Source organism: Panthera pardus, unplaced genomic scaffold (genome assembly GCF_024362965.1).
Source record: "Panthera pardus isolate Hobbes unplaced genomic scaffold, ASM2436296v1 HiC_scaffold_20, whole genome shotgun sequence".
Classification (NCBI taxonomy): Eukaryota; Metazoa; Chordata; class Mammalia; order Carnivora; family Felidae; genus Panthera; species Panthera pardus.
In genome coordinates, this window is record NW_026526766.1 from 22,624,293 (window position 1) to 22,637,691 (window position 13,399).

General features: G+C 45.0%; 1 protein-coding gene across 9 annotated transcripts in view; it reads right to left on the reverse strand.

Annotated features, from left to right (window-relative positions):
- The window catches only part of TLE1 (TLE family member 1, transcriptional corepressor), a 91,360-nt gene that overhangs the window by 17,579 nt on the left and 60,382 nt on the right, over positions 1-13,399 (reverse strand). For all 9 annotated transcript variants that reach the window (XM_019436100.2, XM_019436098.2, XM_019436103.2 and 6 more), the window contains 5 exons: positions 10,888-10,941; positions 10,241-10,393; positions 8,751-8,895; positions 7,562-7,752; positions 5,919-5,995 (listed from right to left, as the gene is read on the reverse strand). In XM_019436100.2, coding sequence (XP_019291645.1) covers positions 5,919-5,995; positions 7,562-7,752; positions 8,751-8,895; positions 10,241-10,393; positions 10,888-10,941 — 620 coding nt within the window. The remainder of the gene's footprint in view (positions 1-5,918; positions 5,996-7,561; positions 7,753-8,750; positions 8,896-10,240; positions 10,394-10,887; positions 10,942-13,399) is intronic.

The following is a 13,399-nucleotide window of genomic DNA, read 5'->3' on the forward strand; positions in this document are numbered from 1 at the left end:
CTGTCTCTTTATCTCTTTGATAAAATTTATTTTATCAAAAATAAATAAACGTTACCAAAAAAATTTAAAAAAAAAATAAAAATAAATACGTAAAATAAACCAAAACCCAATGGTGATAATATGGCACAAAACAGGCAAGTTACTTTCAGCATTTAATAGACAAAAAATACCCAAAAACCATGCCAAGTAAAAAGAGGGCTGAATTAATTTTCAAATCCACTAAACAAGCCAGTTGTGGATTCTAGACATCTAGACATCGTCAACAGAGGAACCAGAAGCAAGATCAAGAATGGAAAATGGAGTTGGGGAGGGAGGGGGGACTGACCACGGAAATGTCTCCTTGGCTAGCAGCAGGGATAGCCTCTATTCACTGCTGCAAAACATGTTTTCCTAAGAGGCAATTTTACCCCATATGTAGTTAAGATTTTCTTTCCTCTTTAGGCTCCAACTCCAAAAAGGTACTTTAAAGATTTATTTAAACACTAAACGAGTGGGTGTAAGATTTCTCAATTACATGTCTAGCATTAAAACACAGGGTGAAGGAACTTGGAACTAAGCTGGAATCTTAAGCCAAACTATTATTAGTCTGAGTTATTACTGACCTCTAGGTGCTACTACATGAGGCAGGTAGAGCCCAGCTCCCAAGTATTTATGGGGAGGAAGCCAGTACATCAGGGCCAAAATGACATCTTGGGGGTAGTGCAGTGGGAAGCATAGCAAAGAGATGTTGACCTAACTAACCTTGAGAATTTCTCTTACCGGGGATCTCCACAAAGCTCAGGGGAGCACATTTCCTAAAACTAAAAGTGAGTTCACATAAAGCTGACCAAATAATACCAATTAAATCTCGCCTCAAGGGTTTGAAAACACAGTCAGGGTTACCTCTTATAAATCAACAGTGCTGAACTCTAAAATGCAAAATGTGAATCTCCTTTGGAAAGGATGAATCATAGAGTCTTACACAATCCTGGACTCATCTCCCACCTACTCAATGCACCAAATATGTGTTTACTGGGTATATGAGCTCAGAGGGACAGAGGGACTTCAGAAGCTTCAATTCTACTGGGGAAGAAGCAGGTACAAGTATGACATGCACACATGATGATAACTCAAGGCCATGGTGTGCAACATGTCACAAGATGTTACAAGGTGCTCCTGGAGAGGGCTCACATTTAACAAGGCATCAGTGAAGGCTTCGAGTTAAGGCAGCAACAGAAGTGGCTAGACAGGAAGGACAAGAAGTATTCCCACAGGAAGAGGTAAGACTGGTAGAAGGGTCACTGCTCCAGAGAAAAAGGAAAGGCTTTCAGGGAATGGAACGTTATCTCTTTCAGCCCAAGCACAAGATGCAAGGAACACATGACATGAGGCTAGAAAAGCAGGTGGGGGTAATACTACCAGAAGGGCCTTGAATGTCCCCCATCATGAGTTTATGTGCAACTCCTGAAGATCTCTGAAGCAAGAAAAGACCTAACCAGGTAAGCACTTTAAAAGGGGGAAAACTTGGGGTGCCTGGGTGGCTCAATCAGTTAAATGTCCAACTCGTGGTTTCAGCTCAGGTCGTGATCCCAGGGTTGTAGGATCAAGCCCTGCCTCAGGCTCTTTGCTGAGCATGGAATCTGTTTGGGACTCTCTCCCTCTCTCTGCCCGTTCCCTGCCTGTGCTCACTTTCTCTCTTTCAATCTCTCTCAAAATAAATAAATAAACATTTAAAAAAATAAAAAGGGGGCGCACTCACCTAGGATCTTACTGACAAAAGTGAGTAGGAAATAAGTGGGGATTTTAACGAATAAAATTGGTAAAATGTGACTTAAAAAAGGAAGAATTACAGGCTACAGTTTGTGCCAGATGTCAGAGAGAATGGGGAAGATGCCTTTAACAAACTGAAGTTCGGAGACACTGTTATGGGGGTGAGGGAGACAGGGAAAATGACCAGGTTGGCTGGGAAACCCTACTGAGATCTTACATCACTGTGACACCAACAACAAGTACAGAACAGTGGCAACACAAGTCACCTACCTTGCTCTATTCCACTTTGATTAAAAAAAAAATAAAAGTAAGGCCACAGGGCCTTTGTATATACAGGTTCCTCAGCCTAGAGGTTTAAGTCCAGCCCCTATGGAGTTAAAGCAGCTCAGAACACTCTTTCTTGACCCTCTCAGAAAGGATCAGCCTGTCACATGCTTTGATGGGATAGTGTTCCTCTCAGTCATAGCTCTTCTCTCAATTATGATTATGCACTTATTTTTGTGATTATTTGATTAATGTAGTCTCTCCATCACTAAGCTGTGAGCTTCCAATAGGGTCCCCCATGCCTATGTAGCAGGTCTCAATGAAATCTATGAAAGAGGGGACAAGAGAGAGGTGACTGTTAGATTTTAGTGAGCAGATGGTGTGGGGACCTGAAATCACATCCCACAAGAGAGGGCTGAAGCAACGGACATATTCAGCCAGAAGAGAAGCCTCATGGCAAGCTGGTGGTCTCCAAATATCTGAAGGGCTATTGTGGGGACGATGGATTAATGGTGCACTGTGTGGTCTCCAGGGGTAGAAAAGGACCAGGACTGATGGATAAAGGTTCCAAGGAGACAGATCTCAGCTCAAGGGCTGGAGCAATTTTGACGGAGCCAGGGAAAATGGCTTCCTCCAGGCACCCGCAAGTCCCTGTCACTAGACATGCTCGGTCAGAGGCACACAGCCACCTGGAGAGGCTATATAGGTGACTTGATGCACGGGTAGACATTTACGCTAGAGGCACTTTGAAGGTCCCTCCAGCCCCAACTGAACTCTTCTGGCTGTACTGCCCGCTCTCGGGAGGCACCCATGCGTTTGCACATGAATCCCTAGGAACAGGTCATGGGCTGTCCCCTCTACCTACAATGGCCCACCTTTTCCACTTTCTCTGCCCTGTGGGCTTGTTTCTCTTGGACAAGCCTCAGCTTTCTGTGTATCTCCCTCACCCCAAGGAAGCCCTTGGTCACTCTTTACACTGCTCTGCCTTCACAGCACCTCTCACAAGTGTAATCACAGCATTTGTCCCTTTAATGTTTCCACATCAGTAGGCCCCCAAAGGCAGGGAAGATGAACATTCTCTTTCCTAGAGCCTGCCCAGCATCTAGCACAGAGTCTGACACGTGGATCTTGCTTAAATGTCCACGGACAGCCATCCATCACCCTACCCAAATATTACTTCAATTGGTATTTCTCAGAGGGTGACACCTGCAAACTTTTACCACACCTTGTCCACCCTCACCCTGGCCATGCTGGTTTTTCCACCATTTCTCTTAAGTGCTTCACACCAAAGCTGCTCAAAGTGTGGTCTGCAAACATTTGCTACTCTCTGCACTGACATCAGCTCACTCATGGAGAGTAGGTGTTGAAAACGTTTCTACAGCAGCTTGACAAAGTCAGTTCCTGACAGCTGACTCTTGTAATAAAAAACTTGGGCTTGTATTTTCTAGCTTTCTTCCCCTATTCATCTGTACTTGTCTGTTACCAGAGTACCAATCTTGGTCACGTTGGGAAAAAACTGGAGAAGCACTGCCTCAAGAAGTATTCCTTTACTCAACAATGAGGACAGGAAGTCCTCTCACGCTAATTAATGGACCAAAACAAGGGGAGTAATATGTATAGCCCAGACCCCAAAGACAATGGTGAACTCCCATTTTTCCCTCTGATATTAACTCGATCATCCTCACATAATATAGCTCCCCTCAAACTTAAAAGAAAATCCTAAAAAATGTATTTTCACTGTGTTGGAGAGCAGTGACCACTCTGACCCAGAGACTCGCCCTCACAACTCTGCTGCTGAACCCACTGTCATTGTCCCTGAACACGTCGTATCTTATAATGGAGCTGTGAACACAAAGAAATCCAAGGTGCTCACAAGCCAAGGACATGAATATTTTGGCTTTAGTAAATGACACCAGTATTATCATTCACACAAGGTTTAAACTTGGTGTCTAATTGCATTATGAACACACACACCACTGTAAGGACCTAGTTAGGTCTGAGTTAATAGTCCTCTGCACAGCAACCTCCAACACCATCATGACAGCTCATTGCTCTTGTCACCCCACCCCAACTGCCTCACATATCCCATTCAGGGTGGGGTCCTGGCAGCCAGACGTACCCCCACACCTCCAACTCTTGAAACCGGCTTTCCCTACTGGTCAGTTGAACTTGGCATTACTTGTGGATTATTCCCCTGAAGATTCATCAGTTACTATTAATTATTGCCTCTTATTCACATTACTCATTTGCCCTTTATCCTCTCACCAGTTTGTAGGACACACAACAGCCACACTGCCAGAGACGACAGATAAATACCCATTACGTGCCCTGGGGCATCTCAGGCTGGATGCAGAGGGGCATACCCAACAAAATACATGACATAGCAGTTCATGGTTATTCAATCAGAAGAGATCTACCAGGTAAGAAAGCATTTGCAACACTCCTCCCCCTGCCCCAGTCCTGCTCTTCCCTGGGCCTAGATGTCACTGTAAATTCCTAACATCTCTACCAGTTCCTACTGTAGACAAAACTCTCATTTCATCATGAATCAAATTACCATGAAACAGACATTACAATGCATGTGAAGTACAGCCATGGAAATCTGCTTTCCAAAATGCAGGTGATGGGAGTAAGGAATTCCATTCTTCCTCACGCTGCTGGTTAATTTGAAGAAAGGCTCCAATCAAAATCACACAAAGATGAGCAGGTGGTTGAATGGACCACTCAGAATAATGTAATATACAATACACAGTGGACACATAAATAAAAGCTAAAAGCAACCACACAAAGGTAGAGAGTATAAGAAAAATAAACTGGGGGCGCCGGGGGGGCTCAGTCAGTTAAGCATCTGACTCTTGATTTCAGCTCAGGTCATGACCTCACGGTCTGTGAGTTCAAGCCTCACATTAGGCTCTGAGCTGACAGTGCAGAGCCTGCTTGGGATTCTCTCGCTCTCTCTTTCTGTCCCTCCCCCGCTCATGCTCACTCTCTCTTAAAGTAAATAAACATTAAAAAAAAAAAAAGAAAGAAAAAGAAAAAGAACTGAAGGCCTATGACACACAACCCTATTTGGAAAAACCAAAATTGTAAAAGGTCCTAGAAAGGCAGAGTGCACGATGGCAGATAAGACAGACACCCGTAGTTTACTCTGCTTTGTACAAAAACTGAGAACTTTCGGAATTCTTTAAAATCACATTTCTAATTACTAACATATGGAAGCAAGTGATTTTAAGTGACCCTGGGAGAATAACCAACAGGGTTTTCCAAATTCTGAATGCTCTTTTGCCCCTTTAATCTATCTTTCTTGTTTTCTGTCAAAGCCATTCTGTGTTTTGTAGTTCTGGACCTCTCAGAGTAAAGCACGCACCAAACTTCAGTGGGCGGGCGGAGAGGTCCAATAACAGATGCCTAGATGCCACAACTACCCTTTGCACAACTCTAGTTTCCACCAAAATAACAAAAAGGTAGCGCTGAGCTGGGTAAAAAGACAACTCGTTTCAAGTTTGAGATTTCAAGAGTTTGTGACAGCTTACTGCTCACAACACAGTCCTGTTGGAAATCTCCAGCAGCTACCCTCTGACCAAAGGCAAAGCAGGGCAGCTTTCTGAAGAAGGGTCAAGCAAGGAGGGCCAACCACCCCCGGTTCTTGCCTTCCTCCTGGTCCCTGTCTACAACAGCTTCTCTCCAGAAATAACTAAATGCATGAGATCACCCATAGTGAGAAGACAGAGGCATGACACCTACAAGGTGCCTATTTATAGAAAGTGTTAACACTCCTCAGGAAAAGGCACTAGAAATCTCCTTGGAAACGCCCAAGCCTGTGCTCCCTTTGGAATTCTAGTCTGCTAATACCCATGACTAAGTAATTGCCTTTAAAACAAAACTGAGGAGTTAGAGGTACTTACGGTTTCCCCCCAGGGATTCCTGCCAGGTTGGGAGGGATTGTAGGTACTCTCATGTGAGGGGGAGGATCAAACCCAACCTGGAAACAAAATAAGGCATTGAAGACTCAGTTTATATAGCGTAGGCACTTTGTGAACATCTATAAAGACTTTTCACTAGAAACTCCTAGATCTCCAAAGCAACATAAACAGGAACAGGAACATGTGCTAACATTTTTCAAAAGAAAAATTATAATGCAAGAAGTAATACAAGCACCTCTAGATGACAAGCTACGCATCTTTTTGGGGAGGTGGGCTGGAGCATGGTCTACTTGTACGTGGAGATCCAGCTTCCCACAGTAAATACTTCCTGTGGACTTAGGATGGCCTGCCTTGCCCAAACAAGTGCAGAGAGCAGTATGCTGCCTGAGTCAGGACTCCTTGACCTTGGCACGATCAATGTTTTTGGGCCGGATAGTTTGGGGCTGTCCTGGGCATGGCAGGACGTTTAGCAGCACCCCTGGCTTCTACACAATACGTACCAAAAGTATCAGTGCTACTGATCGTAAAAAGTGTCTCCACATATTACCAAATGTCCCAAGGGGGCAAAATAACCTCCCAGTTTCACAGTTACTGCTTAAACATTCATAGGTTCCCTGGTTTGTGCGCCCTAACGAAGATACCTAGCCCCTTGGCTGCCCACTTTGCTTTAAACTATCTTGCCCTCGGGGTGCCTGGGTGGCTCAGCTGGTTAAGCGTCCGACTTCGGCTTAGGTCACGATCTCACAATTCGTGGGTTCAAGACCCACACTGGGCTCTGTGCTGACAGCTCTGAGCCTAGAGCCTGCTTCAGATTCTGTGTCTACCTCTCTCTCGGCCCCTCCCCTGCCCGTCAAAAGTAATTTTAAAAAAAGCCAAAAAAAACTATCTTGCCCTCTACTGCACAGCCGTTCCTACTAGTGCAATGTAAGAGAAAAAAACACAAACTTCACTCTCAGCCCCAACTACTGGAGGTAACGCTATCTGAAGAGGGGAGAGGAGAAATATGAACACAACATATTCCGGTCAAGAGAATATATCGGGACTTCTATTCGGTATAATCTATTCCCTTTCTCCGATGCAGTCAAGGATTACAGTTGATTTTACCCTTTACATGCAGTTTTGTATCTTCTGGATCAAAAAGGAGGTGGTTTACACAGTGGCAAAAGGCAAGGCAAGAACACGGCAACATGCCTGAAGGCTTCAGTCATCCCTGTTTTCTCCCTGTTGCTCTGAGAGATCCCTGCTTATACCTGAGCCACACTGTTGGGTTTAAAGAATAATAAAGGCACAGAAAGAACAAGTTACAGCTTCTCAAATATTTTTTCCTAATAATTAAAGAGGGGGGGAAAAAAAAACCTCAAGAAAATGCATGAAAAGGCGTCTGTAAGCTATTTGAGTCATTCCATCACCTTCCAAAAAATAAACAAATAAAAAAAATCTACCTTGGGGGAGAAAATCGGACGTCCCCGGAGCCATCAAAGCAGCTCCTTAACACTGCCTCATTTCATCCACAAAAACAGTGATCCAAGACGCGGTGGGCCCTAACGTCACGAAGCGGCATGCTGAGGGCAGCAGGCGCGGGGACACTGGGGCTCTGTTCCGCAGGCGCGGGCGGGGACACCTACCATCGGGGAGCGCCCGTAGGCCACCACGGCGGCGGCGGCGGCGGCCGCGCTCATCTGCGGGGACATGTTGTGCAGGCTGGCGTAGGCAGCGCCGGGGCTGGTCAGCTCCCCGTTCATGCCGGCGTGGGGCACCATCCCGAACGGGGCAGGGTACGGGCCGGGCACCGCCAGCGGCGTCCTCAGGCCGGCCGCTGCAAGGAAGCACAAGCCGCGCGCGTGACGTGACTCAGCCGGCCGCTGTGGTCCAGCCTGACTGTCAGCTCCGGGGTCCCTTCTAGCGCCATTCACGAGAGGCGAGGACAAGCCGGGAAAGCTTGGGTGGGTGGTTTGATCACCACCAACTTGGCTGAAGTCCTCTCCAGGGAAAAAGAGACCCCAAGGAAAGCACTGCCCACGCACTTCCTCCTTGGTATAGGCTTGGCACCACTGAGAAATCAGGGAATTAAAATGAAGCAGCAGTATCGTACCCAATTCATAGATGGCAAACCAAGGCCCACACACTACCTGTCTACTTGACTTAATCCCAAAAGAAGGTTTGGATAAAATCCAAGATTTCTCCTTCAGTTCAAACTTTCCGCTCCTTGGTACCAATTCCAAACAAAAACCTGACCCTGGGTTTAGTAAGCCAAAGCATAGGTTCAGGAGGAATATTCTGGGGCCTATTTTCCTCTGGGCCCAAGATGTTAAGGAAGATAAAGTCAAAAGTTACCAATTTATTCGCTCGACTCTCAGCGAAACCCTCCCAATTTCTCCTGCCAGAGAGACCAGTGATTCCTGAGGGATGAGCCGGCAGAAAACCTGCCAAGTAACGTGAGCAAGCAGCACACTTGGGCCACCCGTTTCAGTCAGAGTTAGGGAACTCAGACACACAGTGACAGTTCGGGAAAGAGCTTACATGCGGAATTATTATCGGAAACTTCATCGAAGTTCCTAGGATTTGGATTATTTGGAAATAAATTTTTTAAAAACGCCAAATGTAAACAGTCGGAGACCGAACAGGGTGCAGCTGCTGAACCTCTCAGGACAAACATCTGTTTCTTATCAAGGCTTTTCAGGGATAGGAAGGAGGCAGGCAGGCAGTAAGTGCATTTCATATTCATGGGGAAATGGCGTCAGGAGTGCACAGACAACGAACCAAGCCGGGAAAGGGAAAAAACAAAACAAAGCACAACAAGAGGCAATGCTCTACCGGCTTGGTTAACGAGGGGGTCCATGGCTGGAGGCTTGCCGAGGCCTGGACGGAGTCCTGGAGTGGCGCTGGTGCCCGGCGTTGGCATGTCGCTCCGAGGCGTCGGTGTGCTGGATTTCAGAACAGGCGTGCTGGCTTTTTCATGCTGGTATCATTAAACAAATTAAATGAGTATTATTTTTAATCCAAGCCATATTACACAATTTATCACAACAGCAGCTGGGACACTGGGCACCTTCTAGCTACTCCCTCAGCCAATTTCCATAAATCCACACAATGTTGACAGCATTAACTTGTGAGCGAGAAATGTTGACCTTTCCTCTTCCTGCCAGAATTAAAACTCTAGCTAGAGACACAGAACATGATCACACTTCTTCCTCCGCAGATTTTATTTTAAAAAGTATTTTTCCATCAGGCGTGTGGACTTTGGAACTGGGCCAAGTTAGAATGATGACCACCCAGAGAAAAATTCCCAGTCACTCAGAAACAAATGGCCCGGTCACCAAGAATGTCAGAGGGAGGATCTCTATTTTCTAATCTTGCCTTTTAGTAGCAGTGGAATTGAGATGAATGGTGAGAGGCAGCAGGGCCACTGATCTGATGAGAAGCAAACCGGCATCTCAAAGGCAAAAGCCCGAGAAGGAGTCTTATCAGTTTGAGAGATGTGTGTGGAGTTTCACACGGCCACCCGCTTGCCTACATAACCGGTGTGGACCCGCGAGCACAGAGGCCTTCAGGAGTCAGTAACGGGGTTACAGGGCATCATCCTTGTCATCTCAACCTTTCATTCTTTAAATCCAGGCCTGAGAAGTGCTGTGGGGTAGCAAAGAGCATGCATGGGCTAGGGAGGGACCACAGCCCCCTCTGGCCATGGATCTGATGGGCTGTGTAAACTTGGCAAGCTCCTCAGGCTTTCCTCCCCATCAGTGAAATGGGATAATGCCTAGGAAGACTGTGTAGGAATCAAACACAGGGTTGTTATGGCTCGGTTTTTGTGAATTATGAGATGACACACTCCCCAGTATTTGCTGAACGGTTGAAAGCATGAACAGGCTCCAAGGCTCTGCCCTCCCCATGCCAGTTCCAGGCTTCCCCTGGGCCCCGGGGCCATTTGAGTACCTCCCCACTCTGACCCCAACCCAATTCTAACATGCCCTGACACAATGGGTCAGTCTAATACAAGGCAAAATGGACAGCTTAAGAAAATGAGGATTTCTCAGGACCTACGAGGTTGCCCAGTAAAAGGGTAATGGACGTGGAAGCTCTCTAATCACGGCCCAAAAGAGCCTACTGAGAGGGAGAAAGGAAAACACTGTGTGGGACAAAGAGTACGAGGAGCAGACTCACTTTAAACACTTAAAAACAGGACTCTCACTCAGTAAAAAAAAAAAAAAAAAAAAAATCCCCACGTTTCAAATACTTGAGGGTCCTCTGAACCACAAAGGATAAGTAAACTGCTAAATGGGCAAGTGATGGCTCTTATGACCTACCAAGCTCATTTCTTTGGATTTCAAAGAAGTGGAGCTTCCCGAGGAGGCTGTGGATGCTGGGCTGCTAGAAGCATCTTTCTTCAGCAGACGGTTTTTGTCGATCCCGTTTTCCCTGGGTGAATGGGCAGGGCTTGCTCGCGGAGAAGAAGGGTCCTCAACAAGCATAAGTAAAGTTTTCGTGATTTCATTTACAATGGACGGAACTTGCGCTTTACAGACTCTATTTCCACACCAATTCTCTAAATTAAAGGAGGGCGCTCTAAGTCCTTTAGATCTGGGGGACTTGGGGGTGTGCAATGTTGTTATCATTACCAGGATGGTATTTGCAAACACACCCATGAAGACAGCACAGAGGAAGTTTTCTAGGAACTATCATATCCTCCCCTCATGCTCATACTTTGCCCAGAGGGCACAGGAAAGAAAGGAGCACCAGATATCCAGCATACAAATCCAAAATGATAGGGAAAACAGATTTTTCTTTTTAAAGGAAACAAAAGTTCTCATCAGGTAGACCACTGTCGTTCCACCCGTGAACAGCCACTAAGTTTTTAACGTGTAAAGTTGTAAGAAACCAAACACCATGGCTCCACCGTTCTGTTTTCTCAAAAGTCACTCTGAACATAAACTCTGAGAAAATGAATGGTTACCTCGTTAGACACATCCACAACTAAGTTGTCATCGCTTTTGTCACCATCGCTGTCCTGGAAAAAGACATTTTAATGCCATTTATTAAAGGGTTGGAGGCCCAGTTAAATTTCAAGAGTTCTTGGTAGCAGACAGACTAAAAAATGGCCTAGGACATGCCTACAGGTTCCATTCCAGATTGCCAGCCCCTTGTCATTAACACCACCTCCCCGCTACTTATCTGACCTGGGGCTACGCAAAGCTCCAGCGAGGAACTGTTGCAGTTGCATACCTGCTACATATCATACTGGTGAGCGCAAGTTGCAAACACTGGGTACCTAGTAAGAGCTCAATAAATGCTTGTAACAGCTGAATCTCTTTTATAATCTAAAATCCGCCATGTCTTTATAAGAGGACACTTTCCCACTGGATGTTAAGAATACAATTTCATGTCATTGCTTTGTGTGTATCATTCTTGAAGACAGCCAACAAATCTCGTGTTCATAGACAATTTGTAATCGCAAAGACAAACTTAAACCATGTTCCCATTGGGTTACTAATTACTGAGGAAAAAAAACAGCAAAAAACTAAAAACAACAAAGCTATCCACTCAACTGGAATAACGTTAGGACATGTTAAGAATAAACCTTGTTGGCAATGAGTTTGGAATATTTTTGGAGAGATGGAAGGAACACAGGACGGCAAAATCTGGAGGCACTAGAGTCCTGCCCTTGGGCTTTTATTTTCTCTTCATAAAGCCATAAAATTTGCTAATCAAGGAAACTGCAAGGTTGCACTAAGTTTGAAAAAACTTCAGAAAGGCTATTCAATTATGTTATCATTCCTACATCAAGTTTAGGGCAGACTGAAAAAGTCTACTTTCTTAGCCAAAAGGCTTTGCGTCCTTTAGTACAGAGTAATACAATGGGTACATGAAAGAAGTATGATGTCGCCATGGGTCCCGGTTCTCAAAAAGTAGTAGGTGACGAATTTATGATCTAAACAATCCTTTTACTGATGTCACTGTTAATTACGAATACACAAGTGTCTGACAATTTGTACTAATAAGTACGAGGGCGAATATTAGCCACAATGGCTTTCTAAGGGGCCTCTATGTTCAACTAGAAAGTTATCTTCAACTTTAAATTCATACCTTTTAAATGTTTTCTTCTTTTTAAAATGTTTATTTATTTTTAGAAAGAGAGGGAAGAGAGAGAGCAGAAGCTGGGGAGGGGCAGAGAGAGAGAGGGAGACACAGACTCCGAAGCAGGCTCCAGGCTCTGAGCTGTCAGCACAGAGCCCCACACAGGGCTTGAACTCACGAACCGTGAGATCATGACCTGAGCTGAAGTCAGCTGTTTAACCAACTGAGCCACCCAGGAGCCCCTTAAATGTTTTTTTCTAACTGTACCTAGAATGTTACATGTGGAAGACCCAATTTACTTTCTTCCAACAGTGTGTTACTAGATTTACTTTAATCATTGTTGTTAAAGCACCATGCAATTCACTGTAACAACATAAAATTATAACCAGTGAGGAAGCCTGGGTAATTCAAAATAACAGCCTATTGAAAGAAATATTTTTATGTAATAAAAAAAAAAAAAGTTAATACTAAAGAAAATTTGCTTTCTCTCTTAGTAAAAGACTTCAGAAAAGCACAAATGTTTTTCAGGCGTTAAGAACCCAAAGACAGTGGCAGTGAAAAATAGAAGCCAAAAGGTTTTCCCTTTTAGAAAAACAATTACAAAAATGGTTCACATATTGTACAAACTGGCAAAAAGTAGCAAATAACTCATTTACTACAATGAGCCTGTGAAGTCCTTAAGGAGTCTGTAATTTCAATCAGATTTGCACTGGACGCTTCCGCCAATGTTAAGCCTTCACAGTACAGCGTGAAGGTCATCAAAGAGCTAAGGTCTGAGGACTTCGCCCCAGACTCTCCAACATCATGTCAACACATCACCCTGAACTACCTATACAACTGGCCATACCTAATATAAGCAGGTTATAAAACAGTAAGGCACAGCTATGGATTCTGTTCTCGATCACTTGCTACTAAATATCTACACAAGCCTCATGCAGAACTCAAAACTGTATTATCGGCAACCTCCAAATTTCTGCATGTCATGTCCTGGGAATGTTATCATAGTGCAAAGTGTGGACCAATACAAGGACCTCTGGCAAAATATCCATTCCTAGACCCTCGGTTTGGGAATCTTAGCCTGGTGAAGACAATGCATTCTGGAGTTAGACTGCCTCCAGGCTCTGCCACTAACTCTGACCTTGGGTAAATCACTTACAAGCTCTGTGCCTCAGTTTCTTCCTCTAAAATGGAAGTCATGGCACTGAACTCACAGAGTTAAGAGCCCACCCAATGAAACAATCCATGTAAAAGCACACAGTACCTGATACTAACAAGCTGTTGCTCAGGAAATATTACCCACTGTTGGCTCTTGGCTTGAGCCGGCCAGAAGGAGGCCGAGAGGCCTAGCGTGTAAACCCCCATATAACCTGCATGCCAGCCAGAGGCGGACA